This window comes from Hippichthys cyanospilos, chromosome 10, assembly GCF_059441005.1.
Source record: "Hippichthys cyanospilos isolate Australia breed blue-spotted pipefish chromosome 10, RoL_Hcya_1.0, whole genome shotgun sequence".
Taxonomy (NCBI): Eukaryota; Metazoa; Chordata; class Actinopteri; order Syngnathiformes; family Syngnathidae; genus Hippichthys; species Hippichthys cyanospilos.
Genome location: NC_142378.1, coordinates 15,208,801 through 15,229,142, shown reverse-complemented (window position 1 = coordinate 15,229,142; position 20,342 = coordinate 15,208,801). Strand labels below are relative to the sequence as shown.

The following is a 20,342-nucleotide window of genomic DNA, read 5'->3' as shown; positions in this document are numbered from 1 at the left end:
CCATTTGCACCTGTAATGAGACAAACATTTTCCCCCTTTTTTTCCTCATGTTTAGCAGTGGCTCACCCTCTCTAAGGAAATGTGTTGTGTTCTGTATATTGGGGAGGCCACTTGATGCAACACCAGTCTGTGAAAAATCAAAGAAAAAAAGTTGGTCCATACACAAGGGATAGCATCTGCATCTTTTATGACGAACATTCAGAAAAATAAGCAAAGCGTTGACAACAGAGTTCAAGCCCACAGCCCCGAAGGAGTGTACTTGTTCGAACCCGACTGTAAAGAAAAATACAACTGCAAATACTGTATCTTTATTTATATGTTTGCTAGTTATCCAACCTATTTGCCTTTTGACTGACCGGCCAAGAAATACTTTTTTTCACTCTGTCCTTGACCACCATACTTAACACATTTTCAGAAGAAATTTTTAGACAAAATGCAAGTTTTTGCATACCCATTATCTGGGTAACTCAAAGACAACGTTGTAACATGACACTCAAACATGACAGCATAATTGTAATATTCTAATAACCGTCAGATTATTCTTGAAGATGAATCGGGTTCCGGTTTTTACATGGCCTTCACTTGGCCTCTAACTTAAACGGAGCCTATATTAATTCTCCATAATAGATGTTTATTTATGTTCTGCACCTCTTTTTTATAAACAAACTCTTACCTATAAGTAGTTTTTTGTAATCATGCTGTACATGTAACCCAAAATACTTCCATTTCCCTCTTCCCCAATTGTGATGTGATTTACAGTCGATCATCTTTACACTTGAGTGATCTTTGCACAAGTCTGAACTGAGAAAAAAAAAAAAAACAACAAAAAAATCTAGATGAAATCGGAGACACTTTTTCATTTTCCAATGTTAGTCACGCCCACACCGGTGTGGATTTAGTTTGTTTTCATTCATTAATTGAAACCCAATCATACGAAATGAAGTAATCAGAATGAAAGCAGAAACAGAACAGCAAGTGTTCCTTCTGGAATGTATTTGATGTCTCTGCCAGTGTGTGACGCTACACATTATGTAATCAGACACCAAGTTGTCAGAAACAAGAATTTTAATAAAGATAATGTTTTTGTTAAAAGGTCAGTTTGGTGACACACTTATATTTTTGCCCCTTGATCATGCAGCAATATAATTATAAAGTAGCTTTCTTGTCACTATTTACGAGAATCATCGTCATTTGTTATGTACACACATACTGTACATGAAATCTGACTAAATTATTTTACCCATCACACAAACAGTCCCAGCAAACACAATTTAAGTGGCACATACTGGAGCAGGGGTATACTTAAATGCCTAGAATCCCTAGATGGTAGTTAAAGTTATCAATGTCTTGCTCCAGGCCATCATTAGTCGGGTGTCCAGCAGATGGTCTTGAACTGAATCCCCACGGTGGCAAACAATAATCTTAGCCACTCGGCCACAGCAGAATCATGCTTAAACCCACAAAAGAACTGCATAAATTGTCAGCAGAACTTGGCCAAATAGTGAGAATGCAGTCAGTCACATAAGGGAACAGGAAGATGCCATCAAGAGATCTGGGAAATTTTAACAAGTTATTAGCTTTTAATACAAGTGAGTTGCAGAGGATCTGATTGGATTGAATGATACAATTTTGTACCGCCGTCTTTCTGTAGGGGGACCTGGGCCCAGAGGGTCTGCGGGGACTGCCTGGCATGGTCGGACCTAAGGTACACAATCATTATTCAGATGCTTCTAAATGTATTCAAATTGTTTGGCTAAAATTGCATGCACTTAATGTACAGTATATTACAATTATATGTAGTATATCATACAATTTATGGTATTCATTATAATTTTTAATCTAGATCACTATTTTTGATCACTGCATTTTTTACTAAAATCAATTTATACGTGAAATTTAATCACCTACATCCTAATATTAAACATGAAAGCACATCATCAATCTGCAATTTATTTATTGTGACTAAGAGCAATGAACCAGAGCCAATAATACCAGCTACTCCTTTAGAAGAATTTGGATGCTACCCACTTTCTCTCATTGTTGCAATATTTTGTATTGTTTTTTAATCATCATGCTTCTTTGAAAATACTTTTTTTTTTTAAAATTATTCATTGATCCTCATTCTAAATAGTTTGTTTTGATCTCCTACTATTCATTCATCCTTTTTTTGTCCTCCCTTTGTGGCAGGGACCAGCCGGACGAGCTGGCCTGCCTGGACTGAAAGGTGATCAGGTGATCTAAATATTAATATATTTGCAGTGTATTTGTATGTGTTGTGGCAAAGACAGTAAATGGGTTATAGTGTTTCCTTTTTTGCAATTCTTTTGGGGCCGACAAGGTGCAGCAACTTAAATCAATCGATATCAGTGGTAGAGCTGTATGGTAGCCAGGGGTGGTCAGGGAATAAATCACAATACCAGGGTTGATTTTCAGTGGTCTCTGTGTTAGGATTGTGTTGTTATACCTCTAATGCTGTGAAATTTAGGGTGAAGTGGGCCAGAGGGGTGAACCAGGAGAGATGGGTTTCCAAGGTGATAAGGTATGTGCAATATCAAATAATTTAGCTTTGGGAGTTTAGATTATGATGCTACAGCAGTCAGTGTGGACTGTGGTGCATATGTGATATGTCTGTGTGGTTGTGTGTGTGTGCATGTATGTATGTGTGTGTCTTTTTAAGGGTGTTCCTGGTTTGTCTGGTCCTCCTGGTCCAAGAGGAAAACCTGGACCGGCGGTATGTTTGAGCCTCTATGCCGGTGTATGTGTTTTCATGTTTAGTTCAGCTTTTTAGAGACAAAGCTATGTAAACACATGGGTTCTGGACAGCTTTTATCAGCGTGTAAACCAAAGTTACTATTCTACCAAAGTTAGTATTCAAGTTGTAATGTAAACATATCCGTATTTGGTGCCCTTCCCTAATGCCATGGTTGATGTACAAATGTCTTTGTTTGAAGGAGAGACACTTGTTGCCATTACAAGACCATCTTGAAAGATCTTGGAGTGTCAGAAACACAAAAATGCAATTTCAGGTTTACATGATCTCTGTCTTTTCAACAGGGTAGAGTTGGAGAACTTGGACCTCAAGGCCCACCAGGACCTCCAGGACCTGAGGTACTTTTAACTTTTTTGCGGGTGAGAATAGTTGGCAAGGATTTTGTGCAGGCATGTTTATAGACAAAAATTAATTCAGATTTGTAAATAATACTCATTGTCCTGGGAATACTGAATTATTTGTGTACAAAATTAGTTAAAACTATTTACAGTATATGTACATATACAGTAATTTCTACATTCCAGAGGTAAAGAAATTCAAACTACATCATAGTGCTGAATTATGGTGCATCATCAGGGAAATTCAAATAGTAAGATGAATGAATCAATCAATCAATCAATCAGACAGCCAACCAAACAGTCAATCAATCAACATCAAAGTGAAATTGTCTAAATTCCAGTCAAAAATGAAGTCAGTTTTCATCTAGATAATTTCATCACAGATTAGATATCAAGTACATGTATCTCACCATGTCATTTACATACCCTACACATGTTAGTGAGAGGTGGAAGTAACTTTGGCTGTGGAGCTGAGCTCTTTGCTGAATAGTTCGAGGAAATGCATACAGGTCCTGTTAGCTTCGCTGCATGGTTTTGCATGGATTTGTTCTTGCAGAGTTTTTTTTTTTTTTAAATCTCATTTTCTTTAATAAGCCCCGCCTACGTTTTGTGAAAGATGTACAACCTGTCTATCAAGAACCTAATTAGCTGGTCTCATGCTCTGCTCTGTTTCAGGGGTTTCCTGGAGACATTGGAGTGCCTGGGCCCAATGGACCACCTGGACCAAAGGTATGGTAACATCTTCTCTGTGTTTCTGATTTGAACTCAGATAAATCATATCATTCATTAAGTGTGTTCTATTTTAGGGTTTGCAAGGTACGAGGGGTATCCAAGGCCCGATTGGACCAAAAGGAACGCAGGTAACAAAACTCAATACCTTAACCTAATTATTTAATATTTTTACTGCAATGATAAGTGGATAACTCATCCCATCCAAAAAAAAATCTATTCAAGTACAGTGTGAAGAAAGATAAATATCAGATAAGAGACCCTGTCTCACAAAATGTCTCTTTTGGCTAAGCTGTCTTTTGGGACGGGTGCCACTGGATGAAGTCATGAATCACACTGGGTGCTTATCAAAACAAAGCTGAATGTTTTACAGTCCTTGGGGGGAAAAAAAGCTTTTGGCTGCTGTATTAGTGGTGAATATTCCAGCTTCCAGAACAGACTAAACACTTTCAGTGTCAATACCTAATAGCATCGGCGAAAAACATAGAAAAGAAAACACATCTGTTCTGGTTGTGTCCTAAACTGTCGACACACTGAAATACTATTCTGTTATGATGGTTGATCAAATGATCAGACTATTGTAAGACACCCACTCAGAAAGCAGTATGCAAGCCAGATTTCACTGTGTGAGTTCAGACCAAACGTTTGTACTGCAGAAAGAAAGTTGGTTGAAGTGATACTTCAAACATCCTTTATTTCAAGAAATATGATAGCAGGGTTGTGTTTTCTTTCTATACTAATTGAACAGAGCATAACTCTTTATTCTACCAGCCGAATTTGCTCCAGTGAATACTTTTGTGTGTGTATGTGTCTGTGTTTTTGCATATCTAAGTTACATTTTACTGTGTGTTTGCAGGGTGAAGAAGGACCCCTTGGCGCATCTGGCAATGCTGGTCCAAATGTAAGAACTGTCAGATGATTTCAAAATCCAAGGAATGCATTTTACACTTACAGTGACATTATTGCATTCAATTATCAGACAATTTTCTCCACACGATTAAATTCCTATAAGCCGAAAATAAGTTCCAAATTAAGACAAAAAAACAAAATATAAACCACAGAGCACAAGTAACAGAGCACAAATATGAACAGTGAGTGGGTATGTTGTGCACAGATACCTACAATAATGTGCAAGATACCTACAATAATGCGCAAGTGTGCATGGCAGGTAAAATAATAGAATAAACTATGATAAACCAATCAAGAGCTGAACAAGTGTGCATGGCAGGTAAAATAATAGAATAAACTGTGATAAACCATTTAAGAGCTGAGGCATCTTTTAATCATGACTTGAAACGATATGTTATGTAATTTTAGGGGCGACCGGGAAGGAAAGGCCACATAGGTGAACCTGGTCCAGATGGCCTGCCGGTGAGTCTGTTTGAATAATCTCTTGTTATCACAATATTTTCCAAGTAAAATTTGCTATTTCTAACTAGATCAAAGCCTCTTTTTAATGGGTGGTTGTGTCATAGAAATACCGTAATGAGGAGGTCATTTTCTAACCGCTATAAATCTGTTTTGATTGCTGTCTTAGAAATGCCATCAAATTGTTATTAATTATTAAAAATAATAATAATAACAACAACAATAATAATAATAATAATAATAATAATAATAATAATCGAATCAATATTAGTTAAAAAGTCTGCAAATAGGCAAATCCGTGGTGCTAAACGATGCATGTTCACTGTCGAGGGCTGCGTTCTCTATGCGCTTGACATTTACTGTGATTCTCAAATATTTATGCATGCTCTGTAAACACTGCATGATCCTATTTTTCCTAAATGATCCATTACGTATAGCATTATCTGAGGGTAAATGTGATATAAAAGTATGTCTGTTAGTTATGTTGATAGCATGTGATAGGAAAGAAAGGAGGATACTTTCATTCAATGTAATGTATATAGGTTTTATTTTGAGCTGTTTTTTGCTATTCCAAACCTTCTTTTGACTAGGTTTTTATATGTCATTAGTTTTCCTCTATTGACATGCTTTTAAAAAATACAAGCAACACACATTTCCGTCTTTTGTCAGACTTGGTTTGTCACTTTTGCCTTGAGCTATCGTAGCAGGCGGGATGGTTGCAATAAAAAGAACTGTTCTAATTGCAGGAAGCTAATCAGTATACTGTCGAATGTTTTCTTCTTCCAGGGAGAAAAAGGGGACATTGGAAATGTTGGAAAAGTTGGACCACAAGTGAGTTGCTTTCTCACTTGGAATATACAGGACTGACAGTAATTAACTCTTATCCTGTTGTACATTTTTATTAACACTGTCATGTGGATATAATGTGTAAAATATGTGGTGTGTTTAAACTTGAAAATGCTACAGTAAGTAGGCTACTTTTACTAAATGTGTCAACTAATAAAGGAGGGATGAATACACAATGGATGATTTTCCTTAACTTTTAGAGAGCATTCAATCCTTCAAGGAGGCCCCTTAATGTTAACGTTTGCGTTCTGCACATTGTAGGTAACCAAGCCCACCAAGTTTAACCATAGTCACTGGAGTACACATATGAAAGGTATTAAGTGGCTGGAAAAGAGAGAACACTTTGGAGCTCGAAACACATGGAGGCCCAGATGATGTGTTTACGTCACGTTACAAATAAAGTGGGTGCATAAGACCTGAGAACAACTGTAACTGGCTGTTGTAGGTTAGGAAGAGGCATGTACACATGGCCAAGTGTACCATAAAATGTTTCAAGGGAAATTTACCGAGACGATTTTTTATTTTTTTAAATTGAGTTAGCTGCTGTATTACAATTTTAGTCCCTCCTGCAGCATCTGACAATGGGTCAAAAAAGGTCAATGTCTTAAAGCAGGAGTGCACTGAAATCTAGTTAATGTCGCACTATACTTTCATTTTCCGTTCAGCAACTCATTTTGCACTTATGTAAATGTATGTGAAAACGTTAATGCTTATAAACTCTGGCAGAGTAAAATACTAGCTTTCAGTCAAGCTCAGATCTTAGAGATTCTGTCATCCAGGAACGCTTTAAAAACATCACCAAATAGTATTCTACAGTATATTCTACTGTGTCCCACTTCTTGTCTTAATTAAGGGATTTGTGGTCAATTTTAAGAAAGCATTCTGCTTCTTAATCCATCACTGTTTTTCCTACTTGCATTCAACAAGAAAATCCCCTTGCAATCGTGCTGCATAAATAACATTTGGTTGCTGTCAGTGGTTTTTGCTGAGCTTGGGAAGGCAAATTAATCTTTTTGTCCATATCTTCAGTTTTGTCTCTTTGCTTCTTACTCAATTAGTGTGTTTTGCTAAACGACCATTCAAGCCACTGTCTGGTTGACACATTAGCTCGTGTTCATTTGAGCACTAAAAGTGAAGCAGTTATTGAACCCAACAGTGGGTATAATAAAAAATTGCAGTATACTAGAGCTGCCAAATAAAGCGATAACTCTGGAGATGAATTTAAATTTTACAAAATGTTAAGAAAAAGCGGGCTTGGTGGATGAGTGGACAATAAAAGGACCTGAGATCAATTCCAGCTGGCTCGGGCCTTTCTGTGTGGAGTTTGTATGTTCTCCCGAGACTGTGCGGGTTCTCTCCAGGCACTGCGACTTCCTTCCACACTCCAAAACCTGCATGGCAGGTGCATTAGACATTGTAACTTGTCCTTAGGTTTGATTGGGTGCATGAATACTTTTTTGTCCCTTTGTGTCCTGCGATTGGCTGGTTCAGGGTGTCCCTTGCCTACTGTACATTTACAGCTGGGATAGGTATTAGCAAGCCTGTGATCCTTCTAAGGATAAGGACTGTACCTGGTTCTGGAGTGCTGGAGCCTATCCGAGCTAACGTCTGGTAAAAGTTGGACCACACCGTGAACTGGTTGCCAGTCAGCCCCAGGGCACATATACTGTAGATATGTTACACTATCTGTATTTTTATTTTAAGCAGTAGTAACAGTTGTAGATGCATTGCTGATCTGTGTCAAATTCAATACTTTAGCATGTATAGAAGTAAACCCCTTGCATCTATTGTACATACTATTATCATTGAAATTTGCTGGAAATGATAATAGGCCAAAAGTGCAGTATATTGCTATGTACAGAGATTTAATTAAAAATAACCTGGAGTTTTATCAACTTCTGCCCCTAAATACAGTTTATTTTCTACAAAAGTTGACAAAACTCTTGCACACTAAAATCAAACTGATGAAAACATACAGTAGAAAGTTCTTATACAAATCTTTTGCGATTTTATTTGGCAATGCAATTTCTTTCTTGCGAAAAGTAGACTGCATCCTTGATTGGTCACCAATCGATTAGGTATGAGTCTGACTTTGATTGTTTTTGGGCTCTTTTTTTTTTAAATAAAATTACCCGGAGAAAATAGATTCGTACACTATAGTGACATACATGTTTCTTTTTTTTTTGTTTTTGGTTTTTCAGGATACATTTGTTCACAGGTGCATCTGATTATACTCACAACAATTCATAGTGAGAAAATACAGTAAATTGGATTCATTTTGGCTGAATTAAAGAAGACAATATTCCAACTATTTTGGTTGGCCAATTTTGAGCCTGTGGGCTACAGCAGGGCAGTCACATGAGTTATTATGAAATCATATGGTTTTGTATTATGTACTTGGCTCTGTTATCCGACTATCGTTGCATGTTGAGCCTTGTCTGGGAGTTCAATTTATCTTTGAGGTATTCAGTGTAAATTCAGATTCTGCGAAATACGTAAAAACACTCAGGAGTCACCGTGTCATTTTCAGCACAAGAGTCTCTGGTGAACATGCTTACGCTGGTGCAACCACAGTCCACCTCTCAGATGTGATCTGGTAGTGATTAAGATCCTCTGATAACTTCTGTTAGAGTATTTTTTCCCCTCTCTAACACTACTTTTGCAGTAGTACTTATTTGCCACTAACCATGAGGACTATTGTATTGGCTAATTTTCCACGCTGTCACCACACATCCTCGTACCCGTTTGACAGTATTATGTTTAGTCTTTTATGCTTTCTATTCTCTATGGACGGTAATTTGAAGCCTGTACCACTTCCGTGGACTTCTACTATTTGGTTTGACATATAAAGTTCATTCGGCCTGGTGAATGCCTTTGGTCTTCAAGAAGAAGCTTGAGTACATCAGGATATAATGGTTATGTAGACACTATATTCCAGTACCAGATAAGTTGTGGAAAATTGATTAAAGGATGGAACACTGTCTGGTTTTGATTCATGTTTCTTTGGGGGACAAAAACCCAACACGGTGCATGCCAGGAAAATGCAGTTGTAAATATTGAGCAACAGAATCAGTTCTCTCAAAAAACTAATTATTCTTTCTTCTGCTTGTGGCAAAGTACTGGTAACTGGAAACAAACATTTATGTTGCTTTGAATGAATTTTTCTGTTGCAACCTGGTATGAACGTACTAGTGTCACAGTTAAATGTTGCCATTGTGAAAGTGGCAAATAAATCTGTGACCTGGTCAACAAGCAGCCACAGAGCTACAAGAATTGTTCTAGTTATGCTCTCCGTCCAGGACTTTTTCTTCGAGGTGTGTTGTATATAACCCTGAAAATTGTCCTTATTATGTATATAAATAGAATAAAGTATGTGTATAATCAGTCGTCATTTTGCATCTCATGAGTTTATTTTTGCTTGAATGTGTTCTTATTTCTAATTAATTGCGTCATTCATGAAATCATCATGAGCTTATTCCGATCTTAAAAATGAATTTGACTTGAATACTTCACACCTTATGGGTCAAATCACAGATTTATCCTTTAACGAGCAGCCCTACCATATTGCTTAGCAAAGCATTGCATTGCAATCTATGACCTCTTGCATTCCAAGTGTCATAACAGGTTGGGAAATAACTCTGAGATGAGGGAAGATCAAACTCACATTGGCATAGCCTACTTTCTCTGAATGTCTTGAAAAATGTTTTCTCTCTCTCTCCCCAGGGTCTCGTAGGCCTCGTAGGGATCGCTGGCGTGATCGGAGGGCCTGGTGAAAAGGTAAGGAGTGTTTTTAACAATCATTCTTGCTGTCAATCAACATCAGTGGGTTGCTTGTCAGTGGCAGGCCCTTGTAATTAGGGCCGTGTTAAGAAACCATAAATTGAGGCCCCAGAGGAACATGAAGACATGTCTTAGATAAACAGTCAACACTCTCACATCCACATAAAAAAAAACAATATTGTTGTGGGTGTGACACAATTATTGCCCCCCTCCCACGCACTTTGGTTTTAAGGTAATGTTAGAGGTAATGTGACAGGATAGTTAAGGATAATTCGTAAGGAGGAAGCGGGACTGGGTTACTTGCAGAGATGTATATTTTTCTCCCAAAAATGACTTTAAAGAGAATGGCTCAAGGACATTTTACCCAGACTGAGGTTTCTTCAAACTTTCTTTTTCTAACTCCTCTGTATTTTCTGCCTGTAAATCTTATCCACCCCTCCTTTCGATTCAGAAGCGCCCTGTGTGTCAGAACATGTTCTGAAGCCGCTCGGCTGTCAGTCAATTCTTCTCAAACATAAAACCTCCCCCTCGTTCGGTCTGTCAACGCCAATCACACCTTGACAGCGTGAAAATTCCTTTCATGTTATGCAATATGCATACATTTATTTCAGTAAGACCTCCTGGAGATTTTCAAATATTCCAGTCATTGTTTGACACAAAGTTGCTACGACGTTGCACGGCATTACATTTTCAAGGAGCAAACGGGTTTGAGCTCTGCGCATTTGTACTGCTTCTTGATGCCAAGTGTGGATGGTATTGACCTCACTGACCATGGTGTCACCATGCCTTTAAAAGTACATGCTTACGCTAAGCCAACCAGCTGTGTCTGTGACCCTCTGAACTCGTTTCTGGGAAAGGATGTAAATCAGTTTTCTTTATCAGTCCGGTCATCGTTTGATCATCCCCAGAGTTCTTTAGGAGTATTTGTTTCTTTTTCCAGGGTGACCGTGGCCCCACTGGTGCAACAGGTCCAGCCGGAGAGAAAGGGCCTCGAGTGAGTATCTTTACATTTGTCTGAACTTCTATTTTTCTGAGTATATGACCAAATACTGGTAATGGAATTATTAAGATCTTATCTGAAAGTGACACCATTTTGTGCATGTGTCTGTGGCTACCAGATCATGTAAGGCAAAAACATGTTATTTGCTGGTTTTTTTTTTTTTTTTAACCACCATATTTGCTCCAACATCTAAATGCAACCTTATTATGAGTCCTGCCTAAAATGACCTCCATTGCATGTGATCAGTAATTTGTGAATAACTTTTTCTCAGCTGCATATTGTAATAAAATACAATTTGTTTTTGAGTGCAATGCTTTGTGATGACGCTTTGTTACTTCTAACGCCAACCGTTTTTTTTTTTTCAACCAAAGATTGTCCACGAGCCAAAATAGTCACTTTGTAGCGAAGTCATTGACAGATCATCCCAATTTACTTCAGTGAACCTCATGCATAATTCTGTGGGGAGTAGGTTTCTTGCATTGTTCACGATCCAGGACCTTGAACTGACTTCATCATAGAGGCTCTGGGCACCAGTCCTGACCTACTTGGATGAAAGACTGGCTGAATGATCGCTGACTGCTAGTGGGAATGACTAATCTGTTGGCTGAACGACTTGCCAAATGATAGAAACATTACTTGCGTATGTGTTTTACTCTGAGTGTGAGCTTTGCGTCTTATGTAAGGATAAGTAGTAATGTTTTTTTTAAGGTAAAATGTGAAAGGGTAGGTTAATGTGAATGCTTTGAACAGTACCACCACCATTATCCCCTAAATTCCGTGAAAAACATTAGCCATGACAATACATAAGCATTTTTGCATGCTTCTGTATTTGTTGGCCAATGTTGTCTTTTGCTATGTTGCCTCTAAGATTGTGTATTATTGAATTTCAGTGCTTACTATACAATTTCAATGTTTTCTGCTCAGTAATAATTTCATGTCCTGATGTAGTTTACTCACACATAATATTTGGAATACTTATATCATGCAATTTTTTTTGTTGCAATTCACATTATGAGCTCCGATTTTGGGGACAGCTTACAAAAGTTATGCCACAAATGTTAGCATATCCAACTTATTAAAAATGGGTATCTTTGGGCAGGCCAGTCTCCACCAAGCTATGGACTCTGGTAGAATGAGGGCTTGTCCTTGGACAAATATTGGGACAAGTGATAAGTTTCAACAAAAAGACAGTCTAAACTTCTATTTAGACAACATATAAATACAAGTGCAGCTGTTTGTTCACTATTTAGGTGAATTTGTTCGGGGCACAGGCAGGCAGAATATGAGCTCTGTGGACATGTGTGGTGGATGTCAGATGTACTTCCTTCACACTATTTTCAGTGGTCATCAAATGCTCTTAAGTTGTTTAAATCATCCCTGGACGGCGCAACTCAATGGGAGGCACATGAATGATTGAGGGTAATGTCTGGTCTCCACGTACCCGTTTTATGGTCCATATGTTCTTCCGCCAACTAGACTAGTGCATCACTAGCTTGCTGGATTCAAAGGGAATAGAAAAAGCCTCTCTGATTAGCCCAAGATTGAAGATAGTTCTGACCATCACAATAGCGGTGTAGCCTATGCGCTCGCATGTCCATTAGACTTTGCTCATTTGAGAAATATTGGGTCTCTCTCACCTCCATGCAGAAATAAACCACATGGCTTGCAGAATTTGATTTATGTGTTCATCATCAAAATAGATGCACCCGTACATGGCCAAAACAGATAGAGTGCTAATTAAAATCACTATGAAGGACAGGGTCAATCCAAAATGTGTATTTTTATGACATTATGGCAGGGGTGTTGAAGTCAAATGGACATGGGGCCAAATGAAAAAATTAACTGCTGAGGGCCGGACTGATTGACTGTTCAGTAAGAAAAATTAAAAGGACCGCACAGTCTCGTGAACCTTATTGAATCTGCTGAAAACACGACAAATATTTTACTTTATGATTGCATTGGATAAATCAAGCAATGTTTTCGTATGCCTCTGTCAACTTACTTTATGTAAGAATCCCCATAACATGCACATTAAATGAATATTAGTCAGGGACCCATAAATATATTTTCTCAGGGAAACTGCAAAAAATAGGCTTAATTTTTCAAAGAAATGAATAAACTCAGCAATTTTCTTAAGTGAAATATTTTTTAAACCCTTTTTTTAATTGCTTTAATTTATTGATATCTAGGTGAATCAAGAATAACTTCAGGGATTCATTTTTCACCGGGGTACTCAAACACTGTCCATATAACCTACCTGACAGAATCACTTTTCGCCCACCATACGTTTTTTGTAAAATTCTCTTGTGTAAATGGCCGGGTTGATTTAGTGATATTGTACGCCACAATAAAACTGGCCCTGATAGCAGCCTTGCTTTTTTTCTGAGCAAAGCCTGCCGAGATTTTGATTCTTCCACCTTTTGTAGCTTGTCTTATCCGCGTGTTTCATTTCATGATGCCATCTAAGATTATACTTTCATCACCGACACGCTTTGTCAACACAGAAGACACACGGGTATTACAGCAACCTCTGTGAACATGTAATATGTAATCTGACTCCCACTGTTTGAAACCCTTGATTGTCAGTGTCCCCCTTCCATTTTGCCATTTTTGATGGGTATCTGAAAGTTGACTTTTTTGTTGTGTTAGCTAATGATTTCTGATGGGTAAAGAAATGAAGCCACCTACTGCTAGCCACCAGTGCATTGTGGTAAATGTAATATTGGTGTATGTAAAAAAAAACCTGCGGCCCGCAAACCACGGTAGGCCTGTGGGGAGGTTCTACTAATAAATCAATATCATCAGTGCCAAAGAAAACCTTCTTGCAGGCCGGGACTAAAATCACACATGGTCACCCAAGTTGAAATGTACAGTATTATGGAATATGTATGGAATGTGACATATAATTTTCATGTTTCCTTAATGTAGGGATATCCAGGGTTGCCTGGGAGTCCTGGCGACATCGGCATGCAAGGTACACCTGTAAGTGCCATATCTTCATTTCTACTAATTTATTTTTACCATTCACACAAGTGTGTGTGAAACAAATGCATGTGTTCCCCTGTTTCATTCCTTTTATAAACCATTTGGAGTGGCTTATACTAACAATAACAGTATTGTTTATATTGTGATTGGCTGACAACCAGTTCAGGGTGTCCCCAGCCTACTGCCCCAATCAGCTTTGGTAGGCACCAGCAAGCCTGTGACCTAGTGAGGATAAGTGGCTATAGAAAATGGATGCATGGTGGCTGGAGATATTGTTTACAAAAACAATAACTTAACCACAAATTGGAAAACTTAACTTGTTGAAGGTTTGTTTACAAATCATTGAACTAAAAAGGGTAATTTTACATTATGTATACATTTTGATGTAACCTACTTTTTAGTCCAGGTGGATATGTATAGATGATTTAGAAGATGATCAAATATGTTAATCTTTCCATTGCTTATTTCAAATGAACACAATATATAATTTATCGTTTACAGCCTAGGAAGAAGCCAAATTAATAGGGTCAGGTAACTCTCAAATGTTGCAGTTATAAGCTCTCTGTCTTAACACAATGTCAAGGAGTCAAAACACTCGTTTAACAATTCACAATAGTGAACAGTGTCCTTTGAATAGCCAAAAGTGGTACGTAATTGGGTCTTGCAACAGGCCGTTGCAATGGCCCTGTCGAAGCCCAGAGCCATGAATGAAATTCTGAGCGGAAACAAATGGTTGCAGACCTCAGCTAACTGAAACAACATTGTCGAGTACGATGAGCCAAAGTTCTGACTTCCGACTGCTGTTAAATGTTAATGTTGCTTCTAAAGCTGGCTATCATTAAATTACTGTATTAATTATATATCATGCTAGGTGCTTATGTATTATTCATCTTGTTTACCTAATTTTAATGTGGTATGTAAAATCGCTGAACTGAAATATTATGTACAGTAATTTATGTTTCTCGTTAAAACCTTTTCACCATTCTTGCAATTTTATGTGGGTCTTTTTGTTTGTTTGTTTGTTTTTTGCCTCACAGGGTCTACAGGGGCAGCCAGGGAGTCCCGGCAGTGCCGGTGCTAAGGGCCGTAGGGTAAGAACTGAAGTCTCTGGAACTTGCCAGTTTGATTATTTTAGGGGGGGGAACTTTAGTTATTTGTGGAAATTTTCACTTCTTTGATGATTTTGAGATCAGGTCAACGTCAGGTCTACTAAATATTGTTGTGATGCGGTCATTAACCATTTTGAGAAGAAAAAGAATGAGTGACGTTGAGTTGAGGCTCAGAGCTTCATTTAATGGGGCCATTACAGTGGGCCCCCATGTAACGACATTAATCTGTTCCTCGGTTGGGGTTGTAAGGCGAATTCGTCGTATGACGGGCAATCCAAACTATGTTAAATAGGTAATGCGTTTAGAACCCCAGGTAAAAACATCAAACTTGTACGTACATATTAAAAATTGGTACCAAAATAGTATACTAAGTGCTTCGTATATATAATACACATGTATACAATCAGAAAACATCATAAATAAAAAATATAGAAAGGATTTATTTACCTTTGCTGCTTGTTATGCCCATATTCCCTGATACGGGTTATCTTCAGCATCGTTTGCATATAAATCATCTTCTTACTTCTCTCTTTAACATCACTAGCAATCTTGGGACCCATGACTAACACTTTCAACTTTGAATTAAGCAGTAAAAGGCACTATAAATACAGTTTTGTGACCACTCACAATTGAACAAAGCTTTACCATTATGAAACAAGTGAGGCCAACCAATAGCAGACCACCATCTCTGTGAGGAGACGTCGACAAATAGCAGACCAGCACTGTGGTCATGCGTTGCATGGGAGCAGTTAGACGGCAATAGTAAATAAGTGCAATTACCTAAAAAAAACGCCAGCAGATGGAGGCAAAACAACACAAATACAGCCAAGCCCCTAGGGTTATGACAGTTGTTTTGGTCTCATAACTGGGAAAATGTCATAAAAAGGGGATGAAAAAACTCAGTATTATACGTTGTAACATGAAAATGTCGTAAATCAGGGAAGTTGTAACACAGGGTCCACTGTACTTTATCTAAATGAAAAAAGTATTTTGCCACCATCTTGTGGCACTTCTTGGCAAATACAAAGTTTATTTCTGCAATTCAAAGTAGGGCTCAGTCCCTATTTCTTGTGAAAAGTGGGTGAACACTGTGTGTCCGACGTTATCTTATGCGGGCCACATACCAAACCGCATACGTTAATTAAATGGCACTCTACAATTGCAAACAAATTATGACAATGAATCAACTAGTCCTCTCATATGTTCTTTATGCCATTTAAAAGATCATGTTAATGCCCTATATTTTTCTTGGCTATTAACATCTGTCCTGTAACATTGGGTCTTACAACTGTGATGCCACACACTTTTTACGTTTTACGTGTGAAATGAGATCACAGCCAAAAAACAAATGGTCAGCTTCAAATGAGAACTGGTTATGCCAGAAAAGATCAATTGCATTTGCTCTTATCATTTGCTGTTCAGCTGGCTTGAGTTTGTGTAGTCTGAACATTCCTCAAACCCAGCAAACGTCTTTCTTGGCCTCTTCACACCAAAAGATAATAAAATAGAGAAAGAAACAATCAAAACGGTGCTATTAAACTCAGTTTTAACTGAGAAAACACACTGTATTGAATTTAGGTCGAAAATTGCACACTCTAGAAACAAAGCATTCTCGCGATTGGGACTTTAAAAAAATACCACCAAAAAAAAAATATATATATATATATATATATATATATACAATATTGAATGAAATAATTAAATGTACTTTTTAGTAGTCATAGTCTCTTCTGATTCTATAACTTGATATTTGTTAACATCTCTTCCGAATTCCCTTGCAAATGGCTGGAGACCAGTCCAGGCTGTAATCTACGTCTTGCTCACAGCCAACTGATGAGGCAAGCAGTATGGAAAAATGGGTGGATGGCTAAACTGTACATTCTAACACATCTATTTACATATGTTATAGTTATTTTACAAATTGTAAATTTTGTTCTAACTCTATTCCAAACTGCACTGAATTCTGTGCTAAAGTTACTATCAAGGGTTTTGTGCAGTGTTTGTCTGAATAATCATATTAGACACAGAAATGTTTAAAACAAAAATTCTCAGTGTTTAACATGTATAAAAACAATATTAAACATTAAAGACACAATATTTTTTTTGCCTTCATTGAGAACCATTACCTCTCAATGGCCATGAAGAAACACATCGATAATGTATTTCCAGTGTGAATGCTTACTGCAAGCTTGCTAAAAATTGAATAACTCCAGTATCATCTTCTCCAAAAGTCAGTAGGTTCAAAGTGGTGTGACTACTTAATAGTAGTACCTCCTCAGAGTACACTTTCATTGGCCTTTTATACTCTTTATTTTGCTGTGAGTGACCTTTATAAGCTGTTTACTTTGTTACCTTTCGGTTAACATTTTGCCAAACAAAACATATGGCAGTACTTATCATGCTGGGGCTTTTGTTGTTTGTTGTTGTTGTATATTGTTACTGAGCTGCTCTACAGGAGCTCAGACTATCAGTGTGTGTGTGTGTGTGTGTGTGTGTGTGTGTGTGTGTGTGTGTGTGTGTGTGTATACATACATACACATATATATATATATATATATATATATATATATATATATATATATATATATATATATATATATATATATATATAAATTTCCAGTTGTAAAAGAGAATTTATTCATATGTTGTAATAATTTCTTTTTAGATAATTTTCTTGGAAATTTGAAAGCCTACAAAATTGACTGGATGTCTGAGCCTTCAGGAACATGCCGAGCTAACAGCACATCGCGATGTTTGGAGATTTGTAATCATGCAAACATGGTAGGGCACCATTGAAGGACGACACACTCAAGCTGATACCAAGACAATCAAAAATTGTCATGCAAAGTTCATCGCCACAGGATCAGTGGCTGATACTCAAGCAATTTGGGCATGTTTCTGTGGGGTCAGACGTCCAGCCACTTTTATCGGCGTTCAAATTTCAAACTAAATATTCCATCTGTAATATACACAAAAACTGAATGGAAGCAGGTCTTCTGAAGAAAGAGATTTAATGTACTGTAAATGACAGAAAACATTTTTTAAAAAAATCATACTGAGGAGATTCCTAAACTTGACAAAATATTGTGATTTTTTTTTATCTGTTGCTTTTACTGAGAGGCGATCAAACAATTTGAATGTTTTGGGGGATTATATTTCCAGTTGGGAGTTCTAGTTCTAGTATTTTATTTTGGGAATGTGTTTATGGACTTGAACGTCGCAGCTTGATGCAAAATGTTCATTCTCTGTGTCACTGTGTCATCCTCAGGGGCCCCGAGGTCCTGATGGCCCACCCGGAGAACCGGGTCCTGAGGGCACCAAGGTAAATACACACCAGCAAAATATGTTGGCTATCCTTATACAAATGATAAAAACATTTTCATTTCAGGGAGAAATTGGTGATATTGGGGTCAAAGGGGAACCAGGATTTATGGTAAGTAATCGTGATTTTGTTGCGACAGTTTAGTAAATTTACTAATATTAGTTAAGATTTCAAACATCTTAATTATTCTTTTAAATGTTGACGCTCCTAACGTAATGATGAAAAATAGAAGTGACTTCTGCAAAATACCAATAATAGTTCATGATGAAAGACTTGAAATACATGTCATACAATTAACACAACATGTTGCTCAGTGTTGCCTGGGGTTGTGATTGGCCATTGTTCTTTTTCAAGCCAAAATAATGGAGTTGAAAATATTTTTCAGATGACAATAATTATAATTTATTCAAAGAATTGATTATTATAATGATCCAGATGTAATTGCACATGCCTATTGATAATATTTAAGAATGAAATGCAGTAATATAAAATGTTTTCTAATTATGACCCAAAATTGCAAGATGTGCCATGAACGTGGAGTATATTTGCGCCAAAACACCTGTCAAGGCAAAGCAAGATCTGCCAAAATCTCAACAGGACACGACAGGTTGGATCGGCGCCCTCACGAAATTGGGGATGCGCTGCTTTTGACGCGTTCCACGCAGTCCACTCGTATTACCAAAATATAAGATGTTTGGAGTAGCGGCCTGTCTGTACCAGCAAGCCTAGAAATACACAAGGATGTGTTAAATCCTGCTAGAAGTTGCATTTTTCTCAGTTTTTTTTTTTTTTTTTTAATTAGCCATGATGATGTCTTAAAGTCAGAAACTGACCACCGTTGTGATTTTTGGAGCTTGAGACAGTTACATTACAATGTATATGTAATATGATTGAGCCTGCATGCAATTTTTATTATTGGAACTTGTTTTGTTCAGAAAACATTGTAAAAAGCTTGAATGGGTCACATAAAATAGAGAGTAGGGACGAATCTGTCCTGCAGGCCTTTATTTTGACACCTGTGAACTGAAGCCAAGAATAATAATAGTCATTTTAAAAAGGCATGATCCTGCAGCATCATGATTAACAAGTATGTTTCCTTTGAAGATGCATATTTACATCCAGGACATGTTTTAATACTGTTGGAAACCATCTTCCCAGCTCAGTATAACAGGCCTCTGTAAAAGCCAAGTGAGACTTAATTGTTTGTGTTTCCACTGCTGTTAGCTTTAACTCAGCAGGTTGCAGCACAGTATATCCAACTGCAACTAAAAACTTTAGCTACTAGTAATTGCCTGTTGTCACCTAAGGGTTTAGCCTCTTTTATGACTGGCTGCAACCTACACTAAACGGTGAAAACGTTATCATCAAAGTTGCTAATATATAGCCTACACACAATTATTACTCACTCATAACATGGCTTATACTTTGGAACACTTCAGGTAAATGAATGATTTAAGGATCACGATGTGCTTCGTTTTATGTATTGGTGTAACTTGTAACTACGCTTTCAGCATTTACTTACAATATGTCACATCTCTTTAAGCACATGTTTTTCCTCTCTGTAGGGCAAAATTGGTGTTCCAGGAGAGAGAGGCCTGCCTGGGAAGCCTGTGAGAAACATTTACTTATATTTACTCGCAGTGAACTTAATTACTGTATGTGTACTGCAACTCATTAGGAATCGCTAAATCAATATACATTTAAACTTGGGGTTCACAATTTATTGGCCAAACATCCATCAATCCATCCATCCTTTTTCAGACTTCTGCGGAGGGTAAAGAGATCAGTGGGCAAGATGGTTGTTTATTTTTAAGGGCTCACCCGATCACCGATCCCCTTTGAACCATAATTGTCCAGAATACATACGTTAACATATAGAAATGATCTAAGTGTGATTTGAGTTGCTGTATAATTGCTTTTTCGGGGTGTCTTTACTACTAATGAAGATAAAAAACACCTGAAACCAGTTCCATTAAAAATAATATAACTAAAGTTGTGGGACATTGTGGGACTATTTCATTTAGAAATACATTTTCAAAGTATGTTTTTACCTGTATCCACTCAGGTTCAGACACAACTGATTCAAATGATCAGG

At 37.5% G+C, this 20,342-nt stretch overlaps 1 protein-coding gene across 1 annotated transcript in view; it reads left to right on the top strand.

Annotated features, from left to right (window-relative positions):
* Positions 1–20,342, top strand: part of col24a1 (collagen type XXIV alpha 1) — an 85,617-nt gene that overhangs the window by 39,180 nt on the left and 26,095 nt on the right. Inside the window, exons 15-31 of the mRNA XM_088426162.1 lie at positions 1,652–1,705; positions 2,188–2,232; positions 2,486–2,539; positions 2,678–2,731; positions 3,055–3,108; positions 3,784–3,837; positions 3,915–3,968; positions 4,694–4,738; positions 5,155–5,208; positions 5,992–6,036; positions 9,775–9,828; positions 10,772–10,825; positions 13,760–13,813; positions 14,854–14,907; positions 18,194–18,247; positions 18,314–18,358; positions 19,813–19,857. Coding sequence (XP_088282288.1) covers positions 1,652–1,705; positions 2,188–2,232; positions 2,486–2,539; positions 2,678–2,731; positions 3,055–3,108; positions 3,784–3,837; positions 3,915–3,968; positions 4,694–4,738; positions 5,155–5,208; positions 5,992–6,036; positions 9,775–9,828; positions 10,772–10,825; positions 13,760–13,813; positions 14,854–14,907; positions 18,194–18,247; positions 18,314–18,358; positions 19,813–19,857 — 873 coding nt within the window. The remainder of the gene's footprint in view (positions 1–1,651; positions 1,706–2,187; positions 2,233–2,485; positions 2,540–2,677; positions 2,732–3,054; positions 3,109–3,783; positions 3,838–3,914; positions 3,969–4,693; positions 4,739–5,154; positions 5,209–5,991; positions 6,037–9,774; positions 9,829–10,771; positions 10,826–13,759; positions 13,814–14,853; positions 14,908–18,193; positions 18,248–18,313; positions 18,359–19,812; positions 19,858–20,342) is intronic.